The sequence below is a fragment of the Octodon degus genome, unplaced genomic scaffold (genome assembly GCF_000260255.1).
Source record: "Octodon degus isolate 3935 unplaced genomic scaffold, OctDeg1.0 scaffold00037, whole genome shotgun sequence".
Taxonomy (NCBI): Eukaryota; Metazoa; Chordata; class Mammalia; order Rodentia; family Octodontidae; genus Octodon; species Octodon degus.
In genome coordinates this window covers 15,130,537-15,145,900 of record NW_004524613.1, presented here as the reverse complement: position 1 = coordinate 15,145,900, position 15,364 = coordinate 15,130,537, and the positions used below count along the sequence as shown (strand labels likewise).

At 51.0% G+C, this 15,364-nt stretch overlaps 1 protein-coding gene and 1 pseudogene across 1 annotated transcript in view; one reads left to right on the top strand and one right to left on the bottom strand.

Annotated features, from left to right (window-relative positions):
• The window catches only part of Tox2 (TOX high mobility group box family member 2), a 137,907-nt gene extending 122,549 nt beyond the window's left edge, over positions 1–15,358 (bottom strand). The window contains exon 1 of the mRNA XM_023714964.1: positions 15,250–15,358. Within this exon, the coding sequence (XP_023570732.1) occupies positions 15,250–15,348 (99 nt within the window). The 5' untranslated portion in view covers positions 15,349–15,358. The remainder of the gene's footprint in view (positions 1–15,249) is intronic.
• On the top strand, positions 4,227–4,818 carry LOC101571184 (annotated as a pseudogene).
• Positions 15,359–15,364: the final 6 nt, after the last annotated feature.

Genomic DNA, 15,364 nt, shown 5'->3' with positions numbered 1-15,364 from the left:
TACCCTCGAGATCAGGCCTCCAGGGACTTACTTCCAACCAGGCCTGAGCTCCTAACAGCACATTAGGTACTAAACTCATCAAAGGATGAATTCACGGATGAGTACAGTACCCCATGAGTCAATCACCTTCCAAACAGATGAGATGGTGGAGCGAAGCGTTGTGGATCTCAACGGCAACATCTACTTTGCCTGAGGACAAGGACCTAAGACAAGAGCCAGCCACAGGCAAAACCTCTTGAGCGGCAGCATGAGCACAGAGAAGAGGTTTACCCAAAGTCCCACAGCAACCCACACGAAAGCCCTGCCTCCAGGTCCACATTCCTGAAGGCCATTCTCAGAGATACCTTATAGAGATGCTGATGGAGTCCTCCGAGATCCCCTGGTTGAGGCTGGGTGCCGTCTGCCAGTGGCTGTAACACCGGTGCCCCAACTGCTCCTGAGACCATCCTCCCTGAGTCTCTCTCCCCTGAATCCTCTTCTCAGGTGCTGCATCCAGCAGCTCAGCTGAACACAATCGCCTTGGTGCTCAAGGCCTGGTTGTTTGACCAGCATCATCCAGACCTTTTCAGAAGTGCAGAATCTCCAGCCTCACAACAGCCCTAATTTATCAGAATCTTATTTTAACACATCCCCCGTGGATTGCACATGCATATTAAAACCAAGAAGCCCTCGCTTGAAGTATGTAGTTACCAGTCTCTGTAGGAGTCAGTGGACTAATGGGTTATAGCCAAACTTTCCCATCAGGTGACTAATGTAATATAACTTACATGCTACAATATGAATATGTGGGTGACCCAAAATTCTTCTGTTGAGATCCTAATGGTACCTGGAAGTAAGATCTTTAGAAGGTGATTGGGTCATGGGACAAAGTCCTCACAATTGGGATCAGTGTCTTTATAAAAGATACCCCAGAGAGCTACTCACCCCTTCTGCCACAAGAAGGTATAGTAAGAAGGTGGTCATCTGTGAGGAAGAGGACCCTCACCAGAAAATGAATCCCCTGGTGCTGTGATCTTGGGCTTCCCAGGTTCCAGGACTGGGAGGAACCTTTTTCTGATTTTTATAAGACACCCAATCTGTGGTATTCTAACAGTCCAAGTGGACTCAGGCATTATCCAGCCCTGACTGTAACTGTAGAGGCAAGCCAGCCCACATGGACATCAACTACCTGCCAGCTGTGGGGTGTACAAGGCCCCTTTCGCACACATGGCAAGTGGGACTTACCGAGACTCATGTCCTTCCGGTCTGAGCTCTCGTCTCACACCCCTTATGTGATCCCCAGAAATCTATTTCACTTTGATGACTGAAATTCACGCCAGCATCTGCATCAGCCAATTAAAGCTTTTACCTCTGCTTCTTTCTGAAAAGGCTCTGACTTACTGCCCTCCTTCATACTTGTACATCAGACAGCCAGGAAATGCTGCCCAAAAGAACCCCTGGGGCAGGCGGCAGAAAGCGAAGCAATGGCATTCTCCAGGGCCACGGAGCAGTGCAGGGGGAGCTGGGCCCGTGGATGTCTCTGCTTCTGAGAAAAAAGTCTCCCCTCTAGAGAAACCCTGCTTCAGCCCACTTTAGGGTCTGAGCCCCTATCCGAGGGGATGTCCATAACCTTTGCAAAACTAACTGCAATAACCATATCCTACAGGCCGCCAGACCCCAGGGCCAGCCCCTGGGGCTGCAGTAATCCCAACATTGTTTGGACAGGAGGTACCCTGAAAAGCTCCGTCAACTCTGCCTGTCGCCTGAGGAGGAAAGTGGCTCACCTTGCGCTAATCGCTCTAATTCATTTTTTATTACTAACTTTTCTGTTTTCTATTTGCCATCTGATTGAGGATATTACCACAGGCATTTAAAAAGCCTCAGCTTGCACCACAATGGCAAACATAACTCTTTTCGTTGAAATCTGCACTGATATACATATAATTCCCCGATCACAAAGACCTCAATGGTCCACACATTAGGTCCTACATGAAGGCAGATTCGTCAAGAGGCAAATATGCCACAGTTTTTTCAAAGAATCAAAGGATGAGCTACACCAAGGGAACACAGTAAAATGGGCACTTTTTTTGTGGCTGGTGAATATGGTTTACATTTCAGGGAAAATAACACACCAGCACAAATCAGGAATCAGCATGCTCACTTCCTTTGCCCCAGGCAGTATGTGTTGGCTGTGCCCAATAACCTGGGTTTTGTTTGGTTTTCTTTGTTTTGATTTTTGCAATACAGGAGATTGAATCCAGGGCCTTTGAAGCCACACCCTCATCCCATTTTGTTTTTTATTTTGAAACAGGATCTCACTTAGTTACTAAGTTACTCATGCTGGACTGGAACTTATGATCCTCTTGCCTCAGCCTCCAGAGTACTAGGACTATAGGCACACTCCACTATGCCTGGCTAGTGGTACAGTCTTATCTATGATATCCCCTTCTTGTCTGCCATTCTGTGTATTTAATACATCCTCAGAGCTCACACATTCTACCTTCTAATGTCTTCCACACTCCTCTCTTCTCTCTATTCCACCCACCACCACAGTTCAGGCCAAAGTGGACCCATAGAAATTTCTGGAATCAGGAAAACACTCTGTGGCTATCTTGCCCAATACAGTATACTCATATATGGCTAACATTCTTAAAATATGGTGAATGTGACCCTCCTACATCCACTCCTGCCCTATGCCCAAGACCATCCCCCAAAACAGCCACAATGTTGTCCCTGAAATGCAGCCCCCTCCACAGGGCCCACTGCCTTTGGGTCACAACCCAAGCTCTGGGACAGGGCTGTCGAGCCCCATCTCCTGGGAATGCCACACAGTCCAGTTCTAAGAGAACCCATGGTATCATAAGGGCTAGATAGGGCAGTCCAGAGAGGTCAGCAGTGAAGGCTCCTGGGAGGGTGGAACCCTGAGAGACATTCATAGGCGTCAGTCAGTCCTGTTGATGCCACAACCAGAGGCGCAATGGTCAGAGCTGGTCTGATCGCTGTGTCCATGAGCAAGGAGCAGAGGCTCCTCAGGAAATGGATGTTCTGGTGGAGGTGGAAGAGGGGAGAGGGACATGACCAATAAACACAACAGGTAAATGACATTTACAAGAGGAAAAAAATAATTGGTAAGGCAGCTGGTAGGGCACCAAATGGGGAACAGTAGTTTACAGCAGTGAATATTAAGAAAGAAAAGCACCAAAAGAAAAAAATAAAAACCAGTGCTTTTGAATCTGCAAGATGAGAGAGTAGATGACGTCATGTTCATCATGTACAGTTTAAGCAAAAGAGAAGGGTGCTCACTATTGGAGAGAAGCCACCCCAAAGTCCTGCCTGCTCCGCAGAGACATTCCCAGGACTGGAGGAGATACTGTTATCACTGAAGGCCAGGCTGACTGTACCCCAGACACCCCAGCCTAAGCAACTGCAAGGGGTGCCACCCTCCTCCCGAACAAGGTTGCACTGGCAGGAAGACGGGATGCTCACAGAACACAGGCTGGGTCTGCCAGGCCTTGCCCCAGAGATTCGAGCCTTGATTCTGAGCCATGAGGACCACCAGTCCTCTCCACTCCCTTCCATCTTTCCTCCCCAGGCTCAGCTGGAGATGCACCCGCCTTGTTGCTCCAAGAAAATTCCCTTTTATCAACACTTGTAAGGCCCTTCCACTGTGTCCCTTGTGTGTGTGTGTGTGTGTGTGTGTGTGTGCTCAATCAACCTAGCAACAATGTACACACAAGGTAAGTGAGGCCCAGAGAGGGTGAGTGAATTATTTTTGGAAACCCAGACTCAGAGAAGTTACAGTGTCACCTCTGGAAAATACAGCATCTGCCCCCTAAAAGTATATATCAGGAAAAGAAAACCTTGTACAAATATTTTAATATTAAATGTGTCGAAGCCAGGACAGAGATTAGAAAGGGTAGCTGTGTTATGGGGTCCAAGCCTGCTAAGGTGAGGATGAGATCAGAAGGAGGCGCACCTGCCAGGCGCAGGTGGGGAGCAGCAGCCCTTCGATACACCTCAGCACAGCCCGGGGAGCTCGGCTGGAGGCAGGGAGGGGAGGCGGCCTGCTGGCCAGGAGGAGGTCTGGGGCCTGCCGCAGAAGGGAGAACAGGCAGGGGCCGGACCCCATGCACACTATGACACCATCAGCCCACCAGGCGAGGGCACTGGACAACTTCAAACTGAAACCTGAGGTGACACAATTTCAGTTCTGAGGACACATCAAACCCCAACAGAGCTTCCTTTTTGTGGGTGGTGGCAGGCGAGCTGGGAGGGCTATGAAGGCCTCGGGCACACTCCGGGAATACAAGGTGGTGGGGCGCTGCCTGCCCACCCCAAAGTGCCGCACGCTGCCTCTGTACCACATGAGGATTTCTGCACCCAATCACGTCGTCGCCAAGTCCTGTTTCTGGTACTTCGTGTCCCAGCTGAAGAAGATGAAGAAATCTTCAGGAGAGATCGTCTACTGTGGGCAGGTGTTTGAGAAGTCTCCACTGCGGGTGAAGAATTTTGGCATCTGGCTGTACTATGACTCCCGCAGTGGCACCCACAACATGTACCGGGAGTATCGGGATCTGACCACAGCAGGCGCCGTCACCCAGTGCTACCGGGACATGGGTACCCGGCACCGAGCCTGCCCCCGCTCCATCCAGATCATGAAGGTGGAGGAGATCGCAGCCAGCAAGTGCCGCCGGCCCGCTGTCAAGCAGTTCCACGACTCCAAGATCAAGTTCCCACTGCCCCACCGGGTCCTGCATCGCCAGCACAAGCCCCACTTCACCACCAAGAGCCCCAACACCTTCTTCTAGAGGCAGTGCCAATAAACCTGGCGCCGCTCTGCAAAAAAAAAAAAAAGCCCAACAGAGGGCCACAGAGGAATTCTGCACAAAGAAGAGACCGGATCCAGATTCTGCATCCGAAGGCATGGCCGTGGCAGCCCTGCGGCTCATCCTGGGGGATGACCTTTGATTACTGGGTGGGAAATGTCTCCAGACAGTGTCAACAGCTGAGGCTGATACCCTCCCTGGTCCACAGGAGCAGCCACTTTTCAGAAAAGTGAGACACAGTGGCTCCGGGCCACGTGGACAGAAGGTCAAGCCATTAAGGAAGCACAATCCTGGGGTTTGCGGCTACTGTAAAACAGGCCGCGAACAGCATGCCAACAATGAGTATGCCAGCCAAGATGCAAAGCAACTCCTGAAAGAGCAACTGGAGGCCATGCTATGTGGTACACATGGATAGCCACACATGTGTAACTGTTAACTCTGCCTGATTCCTTATAACAAGAGAATTCCAACTTGGTTTTAAGAGTCTAGCATAACTCCACTAGGAACCCAGCAGAGGTAGGAAGTTACCTTGATAGGTAACTCAAATTATGGTACAAATAATCCTAGCTGCTAAATGGCACTGGCAACGAAGAACTATACATAAATTATAAGTGTCTGATAAAGAAGACACCCTTCAGGTTTTCCTGAGTGCAGTGATGTTTGTAACTTCCCAGTCTCTTGGGGGGGCCTTGGAGTAACCCTAGGGGACTGTTAGGACAGCACAGTTTTCCAAGCCAAGGTGTTTCCAGACCATCTGCGGTGGGTCTCGATCCTGTACACCTGAACTAAAACCTGGAATGGGAAGGGGCAGCACAGAGAGCCCCTGGTCTTGGCTCTGCTGGGAACCATGGCAAGGACCACTTGCCAGAGAGGAGCGGGCCATGCACCCTGCTGGCAGGCTGTGGCTCCTGTCCCAGATCCTGCACAGAGCTTGTTGCCCAGTGTTGCTTGTGTTAGTCCTGTGAGTCTCAATGGGCAACTGATCCTAAAGGCTCCGTGTGGGAGCTGCAGAGAGAACGCAGAGACTGGATCCAGGAAAGTAGAGCAGCGCCTCCCTCGCCTGTGCCACGAACCAGCAGCTTCCCAGAGTCTACCATTCATAATAGCTGCAAAGATTTGGCGTGACTCTGTGCTGGTTCCCTGGAGGACTTGGAGGAACTACACAGCAGCCAGCAAGAGCAATGAGGCAGGAGATCACTGACTGGCTCTCCCAGAGGGCAACCAACCAACCTGAGAAGCGAGGGAGGTAATGTGGGAAAGTGGGACCCAGAAAGGCTAAGCAGCAGGTCCAAAGTCACACACCTTCTGAGTACCAAGGTAGGAGCCCAGACACTTCCACTGGCCCCCCAAAGTCACATGGGAAGCCACCATCTGGCTTTGCATAAAAGTTAACTGACATCTCAGGTTGAGGTAGAGAACACAGACAGCATGGGGAACCTGGAGAGGGGGGAAAAGCCTACTGAAGAATGTAAGTAGCATCCAGAAGGCACTCAGTAAATAACTGCAGAATAATTGAGCAATATAAGGCTCAGGGTCCACCCAACACATTGTAAAGTTCAGCTCATGTCAAAACACAGTACAGTGAAACAATAAAATGTATGCAAGAGATTGACCCTGGGTTATACTATGCAGTCGGATTCATTTCCAAGTTTCTACAAATGAAGACCAACTTTGAGATAAGCATGTTTTAATTAGCTATGATATGAAGGCACCTTTTCAGCAAATGATGTCTGATACTGAAAACTAATGCTGAGGACCATTTAGGGGCTCCAGACTCCCAGAACTGCTGAAGCAGCCACAGTAAAAATCAAAGGGGCAATGGTTAGGAGGATTCCTGTCCTCTCTGCTCGTATGCCATTAGCACCCCATCCTCAGGTGTGACAACCAAATTCAGCCCCAGACTTTGACCTGTGTTATGGTTTGTGTCTAGTTGTCCCCCCAAAGCCTCATGCTGTCATGGGGTGAAGACTTCTAGAGTTTGTGTTAACTCATGATCCACTGGGATTATGTGTGATCCAAGGCTGGGATTATGGGTCTTAGTACTGCTGGGATTACCCATAGGTGGGTAAATACTGGGAGGTACCCATAGGTGTGAGTACTTCCCCTACCCTGGGGCAGGTAATTTGCATGACAATGTAAGGAGGGAAGAGAAGCTCACTGCTTGAGCTGCTGCTATCCCTCCCTTGCACTCTTGCTCTTTGCTGCCGCCATGAAAGGTTGTTTTCTGCTGTGTGCTGCTCTGCTCTGCGTTGGACCCAGCTGAGTATGGACTGAAACCTCCAGTAACTGTGAGCTAAATAAACCTTTCCTTCCTTCATTTTGAGTGTCGGGTATTTGTCCCAGCAACGAGAGAAGAGTAACTAAGACAACCTGTTACAAAACCACTGATCTGAAATTACAGTGTGGGTGAACGAGAAGATGGTGGTGTAGGGAGTGGGGAGCCTTCTCTCCAGCAGTCCAGCCCTGTGTCTCTCTGTCACTGTACCCTTGTGATTGACAGTCATCTAATTTACACGGATCCAAACCTACAGTGTGACTTTTCAGCATGGCTTGGGAGAAGCAGTAAAAACATATGGTAGGCGATTATTAACTTAATGAGTCGTGATAAATTGTAATTTTATATCTTAGTGAAAAGATATGGGATAATAAATTTTGATCAGTTACCCTGATGCTTAAAATTTGTTACTGTACAACTGAGATTTCTGGTGTTTGCTAGAATAAAAAAGATTTTGGATTGCTGCTGTTTAATGATCTGTTTACTGTGAGGTTTCTCAGCTATTAGACAGGTTTTTATTGAGTGTCTACTGTATGCTCAGATCCAGAAATCCGGCCGTTTTGAAAACTCAACAACTCAATGGCAAAGTTTTCTGCATCAGAGGAAAGGCCATGTGAATCTGTTATCTGCTGGCTGTCAGCCAAGGAGAGGAGGCTGCCCATGTGACAGCAGGGACATGAGCAGAAGTTGTCATAAAGCACGCTGCTGCACCCACCTGTGGGGTTCTAAGAAGGCCCTAGAAACCAGAGGACTGCAGTGGATGGAAGGCTTCATGTTGCCACATTCAGAATATCATCCATGACTATTTCTTGGTCTTCTGCAGATGGGAAAGCTTAATGATGTCTTTGCTGTTTCTCAGATGCTAGGGACACAGTGCTTCTCAAATGCTAGGCCAACAGAATCACCCAGAGAGCACCTCAAACCCAGATTGCTGGGCTGCACTCCCAGGAGTCCTGGTTCAGTGGGTCTGGGGAGGGGCTGAAACCCCACCCTGCTAACAAGTGAGACAGCCTCATCTTGCTGGTCTGGGTACCACACCGAGAGGACCACTTAGTTGTAAATTAGAACACAGGAGGATCTGCCTTGGCCTAGCATACGGAGGTATATTGCCAGCCTAGGGCATGTAGCCTAGGTTGCAACACAGGTAGGCCGGTGGCTTCTCTGGCCCCTGATAAAGTCCTAAAAGGAGTCCTCCTTCACTTTGGAGAGCATCTTACTTTGTTCCCCTGCAAAGGTACTCTGAGATGAAGACTGCCTATGAAAGGTTCACGTGGAGAAGATGGGGGTGCAGGTGCACCCATATGACAGTAAGGGAAGCTCAGGCAGACAAATGGCCTGTCATCGGGCTGTTCACAAAAGCTATCCAATTCTATAAGGAGAGAGAGGGCCTTCAGTGTTGTCCCACATGATGCAAGGGCCCTGCCCATGCCTTCGCCCCCTTGGAAGCCATTCCTCGGCTACAGTCATGATTGGTGAGTAGTTCCTGCCACAGAGAAGCTCTCGGTGGGACAGGTGTGAGACCAGCACCTGCAGTTAGGCAGTATCTGTTTCAGGAAGCTGCATCTTGGGGAGAAAACGCACCTTAACCCTGTGCACACTGCAACATAGAGCCAGAGGGCCTAACTGGCATACTCAGGTCAGTAGCACAAGCCACGAAGGCTGCAGTTGGGCTGTGAACCAATTCTACAGTTTCCAAAGCCCCTCTTGCTCTCCTGCAGGGAAGCCCTGAGGTCAGAGTGGCCGGGCTGTGCCCCTCCCAGAGCTGGGCAGGGTGGACTGGGGTGACACAAGGTCAGGATTTTCACTCTGAGGCCGACTGTTCTCTGGGAATACAAGTGAAGCCCTTCTTGCCGGGACCAAGTGCTCTGTACTACGATCACCTAGCCTCAAGGCAACTGCATGGAAGAGGTTCAGATGGGGACATTTTGTAGAGGAGGAGGAGGGGGCACTTGAATAGCTTGTCTGCACTGATGACAGGGAAGCAGCATCAAACCCACGTGTGCCGGCTCCCAGAAACCACGCTGCCCTCATATCCCAAGATCAGCTCTGGGAAAGTGGAGTAGTAAACCAGTTGGCCCTATGGAATGATGGGGGGCAGGGAGCCCTGCAGCAGGGGATTCCTGGGATGGGGCAAGGCTAGGGCCAGCTGCTCTTGCTGCCTGCCAGCTGCACTACGTACCCAGTAATAGTTGATTACCCAAAGACTCTAGGCCCCTGCCTTGCCCTAGACTCCACAGGCTCCTCACAAAGTCTTCTGGTTACAGCAATCAAACAGACACTAAGTTCCTCAAGCAGAGGACAACCACCCAGCCCCAAATGCACTCGTTCATTTGTTGAGCACCAGTATGCTAAGCCAGTTCTAGGAAAACAATAGTCTCTCCTTATCTGAAGAGGGTTCTTATCCCAAGACCCTTAGTGAATACACCAGACCCTATATATACTGTTTTCCCTTTATGTCCCTATGATAATGTTTAATTTATAAACTGGTCACAGTACAGCAACAACCAAACTAATAATAACTAAGAGTAATTATAAAACACACTATGCTGGAATTTATTTATAACTTATTGTTTATTTTCTGGAATTTTCCAGTCCATCGTTTTCAGACCAGGGTTGACTGTGGATAACCAAACTGAAAACTATGGCTCCTGACACTGATGCCTATGTGCGCGCATCTCCTTCATAAAGTCTGGAGATGGCTTGATGGTGTCCCCCACCCACCCTGCAAAGATACAAGTGATTAAAGACTTGGCCCCAGGGAGGCAGACTGGTGGTAGTAGAAACTTCAGGAGGTGGGGCCCAGCGAGAGAGTCCTAGGTCAGTCACTGCAGGTGCGGGAGAAGGCTGTTGTAAAGGCAGTAAGTCCATCCCCACCTCCTGGACCTCTGCTCCCAGTGTGAGATGCAATCATGCAATCATTGCCCTCCCATTGCTCTTCGGGCCAGGAAGGGATGCAGCCAAGGGGCAGCCCTCACTGGGCCAGCACCGTGTCCTCTGAACTGTTGGCCTCTGACATTCTCAGCCTTTTATTTCACACATGTCCATACCACATCATCCTTTGGGGCTGATGGTCACTGATTTGTCTTCCCTCTGCACATGGGGGACATCCAAGGAGCACCAATGGGTTTATGGTCACCCAGCACACCACAGTTGAGGAGTGCCTGGCCTGGGCTGCTGCTCCTGACATATAGGAGGGGAAGGGTATATGTTTAGATGGAAGGTACAGATGAGTTCCTGAACAGAGATGCAGGCATCCTTCTAGAGCTGCCTAAGTCCAACCATTTCAGCTTACAGCCTACCCAGCCTAGGGCTCCTTCCACGGGAAGTACCCCCCCAATCCTCTATAGAGGAATCTGAGGGGATCTCACCCCCAAGGATGCTAATGCAGGCCTCTCATACTTCAAGTTCAGGTGAGGCAGTAACCGCAACCCTCACTCCATAGATCATTTTTATCCAAACTCCTTTTGATTCACTAACCTAGCTTTTCTAGATACCCAGTCCTGCACAATGCTGGGCCCAGAGCTATATGGGGGGCAGGACTCATCATTTACCCACCAGCACATATTTACTAAGCAATTATGGGTGGGCAATGTGCCAAGCGCTGCGCATGGTTCCTGCTTGCCAGGAGCCCACAAAATCCTGCCCACAACCAACCAAGCCACTGCTATTCAAACTGAGGTTCCTGAGCCAGCAGTAGTATACTAATCTGAGCCTCTAGTCTGAGCTTCAGGGACAGAGGCTGCACTAGACATGTAAATTCTCAATGCCCCACCCTAAGCCAAAAGTATCAGAATCTCAGGGGCTGGAGCCCAGAAATCTGTTTTGTAGGCTTCCAAGAGGATTCTTAATGTGTACGTCAATTTACAAAACACTGGTCTCAATCAGAGGACCTTCCCTAACCTCCCTGTGGGCCCAAATCAGCCCCAGGTCCTAGCTTCCCCCAGTCTTCTTCTCTGCTTCCTAGTTTTCTAAAATGTGTTTCTATTAATCCTAACACCATATATTCACCCATGTATTTATATCTTCCCACACTACTATATAAGCATCTGAGGGCAGCTATGTGAGTCTTTGGGGGGAATCTGGAAAAAGAAAGACAATCGCTGGGTACAAACTTGATGGAAAAGGTGGTACCCAACTGGGCCCTAGAAGCTATTTAGATCAGAGATGAAGGATATTTGGAAGAGAGATGCTAAGCCTCATACTAGAAAGGGTCCCAGAGGGCTGACACTGTCATTATCTAATTAGTAGCTGGTATGTGTCAGGAACTGCCCTGACCTATGTTATCTCACTTAACCCTCCAGAACCTGAGAGGTAGGCAGTGTCTTCAGTGGATATCAAGGCTCAGTGATACGAAATAACTTGTCCTGCCCACAAAGAGACATAGCAGAATGCGTGCAGCAGCTTCATGTACAGCACCCCACCATGGAAACAAACCCAAAGGTCCTCCAGCAGGTGGATGAATTAACCAGTTACTCTGAACACATACAACATAGCATTACTCAGGAATAAAATGGAACACACTACAGGGCCACACAAACATGGAAAACTCTTGAATACATATTCAGTAAAATAAATAAGCCAGATTGAAAAGTTTACATTGCATGTAAAAGTTTTAGAATATAAGTACATTTCATGTCACAAAATTGACTTAATTAAGCACTGATCATAAAAATCAGATAAGAAGTTGCAGCTGGGATCGGAGGTGAATGCGCTTACTTAGAAAGGGCCTTTGTGGGGTAGTCGCTGTGTTCTGGAAACGTGTACTAATAAAAATAAAATAAAATAAAACCAAGCACCTCAGTAAAAGAAAAAAAAAAAAAAGACATGGTGGTTTTATGAGTGTTTATATTGGTCAAAACTTATGGAATGAACACCTAAAACCTACACTTCGTTGTATGAAGCCATATTTCAACAGAAAATGAACTAAAAATCATTTATCCTAAATCACAAAGCCACAAATAGAGACATGAATGCAGATTGGTCCAATTCCATCAGCCAGCTTACAGAATTCTGCCATAGTTGAGTGGGTAGCCCCCAGCAGCTCCCTAGTCTGGTAGAGTACCTTGCCAAAATCTGAATAAAATCATGACTATAGTCTCCCTAGAAAAGACGTCACAAGCTCCAACTCCCAATGGCAAAGACTCATGGGAACAACAGACTAAGGTCCAGCTAGGAGTCAAGGAACTTGGGTTCAGGCCTCGGCTCTGCTTTTCACTTGCCATGGAGCCTGTGAACATACTGCTCTGTGACTCAGTTTCCCCTTCTGTAAGACAACAAAGAGGAGATCAGTAGTTTGCAGCATGGGAAAACAGATCCTGGGGATCACAGGGCCACAAGCCCATGCTCACTAAGCTCTGTTATTACATTAAATAATCAATGTGCCTGCTTCATATCTGGTATGCTATTTTTCTGATAATATCGTGATTAATAAAATACACCTCTATTTCACAGCAAAAATGAAATCATAGTGGTTTTCGGTCATTTTTGTGTATCTTCTTAAACAAAAGACACTAAAAGAATAACCACTACTCACGACTTTGGTTTAAAGAGGCTGGGGATTTCTGTATAGAGGATTGCTAAGGGGACAGTCACCAAGGGGATTGTCGCCAAGGGGATAGTCGCCAAGGGCCCTTCCAGGTCAACTGCCCTATGGTTGTCCAGTATAACTTGTGCAAATGCTTGCCTGTGTGTTCCTAAGGCCTAGAGCCTTAGGGAACAAGCCTCTCTCCTGGGCCTCAGGGACAGAGACCCCAGGGTGTGGACTGTGTCCTGGGTGTACAGCCCAGCTTGTAGGCCCCAAGTGTCCTCACTGTTACACCTTGAGCCTTAATCTCCGCGCCCAGCACTGACAGGGACCAGCTCTAAGGCTGGATCCTAAGCATCTCCCTCCTCAACCCTTCACCATCAGCTTCCAGCACCAGAAAAAGGAAGTCCTTAGTCACAGAGGTGCTCTACACAGGCCCACGTGGGATCTGCTGCCAACAGGACTCCAGCCCCTGGCGAATGGCCTCCCTGCCTCACCCTGCCATACCCTGAAGGCCCCAAGCACAAGATCAGATCTTCCTTTCACATATCCCGGTGGCCCAGCTGCCCCTCCCCCATTGGACACATCCTCAGCTATGGGCCAAGGGCCCCAGACCACAGAATCACGGGCTTCTCAGGCCCTCACTGCCCAATTCACACTTGTTCTGATGCTGAGTCAAGGGTTTATAAAGCAGGAGCGGGAACAGTGCCCTGCCTCTCCAAGACCTCGATCTGGTACATGCCCCCCCCCCTACACACACACATACACAAGGTTTACAGAAAGACTACACCAAAGGAAGCCTCCCCCCCAAGCCCCACCCATTTCCCCAAATGTACACTAAGGTACAGATACGCAGCCCTAACACGCCCCCACACCGGACGCTAGAACCTATCTTGCCTATTTCATATTTTAAAATGATAAAGCAATAGGCAGAAAACAGATCTGCTGTCTCCACATTCAATGGAAACTCCACTTGCTACTTTTAATCCACCCTCCGTCCATCTATCTGACTGCAAGCCTCTTCGGAACCACCTTCTCTCCATCGCTGCTAACTTTGCAGGTCACTGGACAAAAGATAATCACCCCTAGCCTCTGTGAGACCCCTTTGCTGTCCACCTCCGCCTGAAGATGCTCTAGGCCCTAGTGCCCCCAGCCTCCCCCGCAACCCCTCTCCCGCAAACTGCAGAGGGTTTTGCCAGAAGCTGCTCCCTAGAGGCCTGAGGACGCCTTGGCGAGGCCCAGTACAGGAGGCCTGGTGATCCGCGCCAGACGCCCCCTCCCGCAGCATCCCCACACAAGGGGCTGGGCGCAAAGCCTGTGGGGAAGGGGAGAGACGCCCAAAGGATTGCGGATTCCAGCATCCGACGCGCACTCACCACGCAGCGCCGCAGAGCCCGTGCGTCTGCTCCCGGGCCGCGGGGAAACCCACGCGCGCGGTTCAATCCGGGCTCTGAGTGACGAAAAGCTGCGCTCGGCTCAAGCCGGCCCGGACCAACGCACCAACCCGCAGATGCACAGACCGTCAGGCTTCCCTAAGTTTTTAGAAAGTTCCCTTCGCCGTAAGGGAAGGGGCCTCGGGCCGCGCGGCGACACCTAACATTCCCGGGTGGGCTTGTAGGGAGAGCAGGGGTCAGAGACCTCGGGTCTCCGGTCTGGGGTCCAAAGCACGCGAGCGTCGTGCGCGCAGGGTCGCGCCGGGCACCGCGCAAAGGGATGAGGGCTGGGGGTGAGGGCGGCCACATTGGGGAAATGGGGGAGGGGTGTTCTCCGCACCGCGCCAGCCTGGGGGGACGCGGCTCTCTCTGCTCCCGACAGGGGACAGGCCGTGATTGGCAATGGCCAATCCAACTCCGAATCCCAGGCCCCGCCGAGCCGTGACGGCCAATTAGTAAACGGCCCAATTAGTGCGCGGCGACGCCGAGAAGTTGAAACCCAGACGCTCAAGTGTGGACGCCCCGGGGCTGGGGGTGGGGTGGGAGTGCAGGGCGGTGCGGAGCTGGCGGGTGGCTGTCCCTGGGTGTGACAGTTGGTGCTGTACGGTCCTCGGGGCGATTTGTGTCTCAGCCTCACCGTCCAGGGTCTGGCTGCGTGTGGCTGCGCGCGCGTGCGAGTCACCGTGAGCTTGAGACTGTCGGAGGGGCTTCTTTGTGTGGCTGTCCCAGTTGTGAGTGGGTGTGACAGCGGAGGGGGCAGGTAACGGTGTGCGTGACAGCGCACGGTGTGTGCATGGGGCTCCTCTGGGGCAGTGTGACAGTGTCCGTGAACAAGCGACTGCGCCGTTGTGTGTGAACTGTCCGGGTGCCGCGTGTGGGACCTTAGGACAGTGCAAGAGGCGCACAGCTGCCTCAGTAGCCGCCGGTCCCTGTGTGTCGGCTCGTGAACTCGAGTGAGGCTGTCGGGGACATGGATGAGTGTGTCACTGGCGTCGTGCGAGCGGCTGTCGGGGTGACTTCTGCCTGTGATCGGAATAACTCGGGCGCGCGTGTGCCCGCCAGGGTGAGTGTGAGTGGCACGTGCCGGTCGGCTGGGCTAAGGTGTTCGCAGCCCCCTGCGTGCGCCCTGCAGTGCCCGCGTCCCGAGCCGCCGGTGACGCCGACCCCAAGCGCCGGCCCGGGACGCTCGTCTGGCCCCCGACCTCCACCTACCTTGCCGCAGGGATAGTAGTCCAGGTGCGCCAGGCCGGCCGGCTCGGGCCCGGGCCGCGCGCCCACCGCGGGCGCCGAAGGGTACAGGCGGACGTCCATGGCGGGCGCGGCGGCG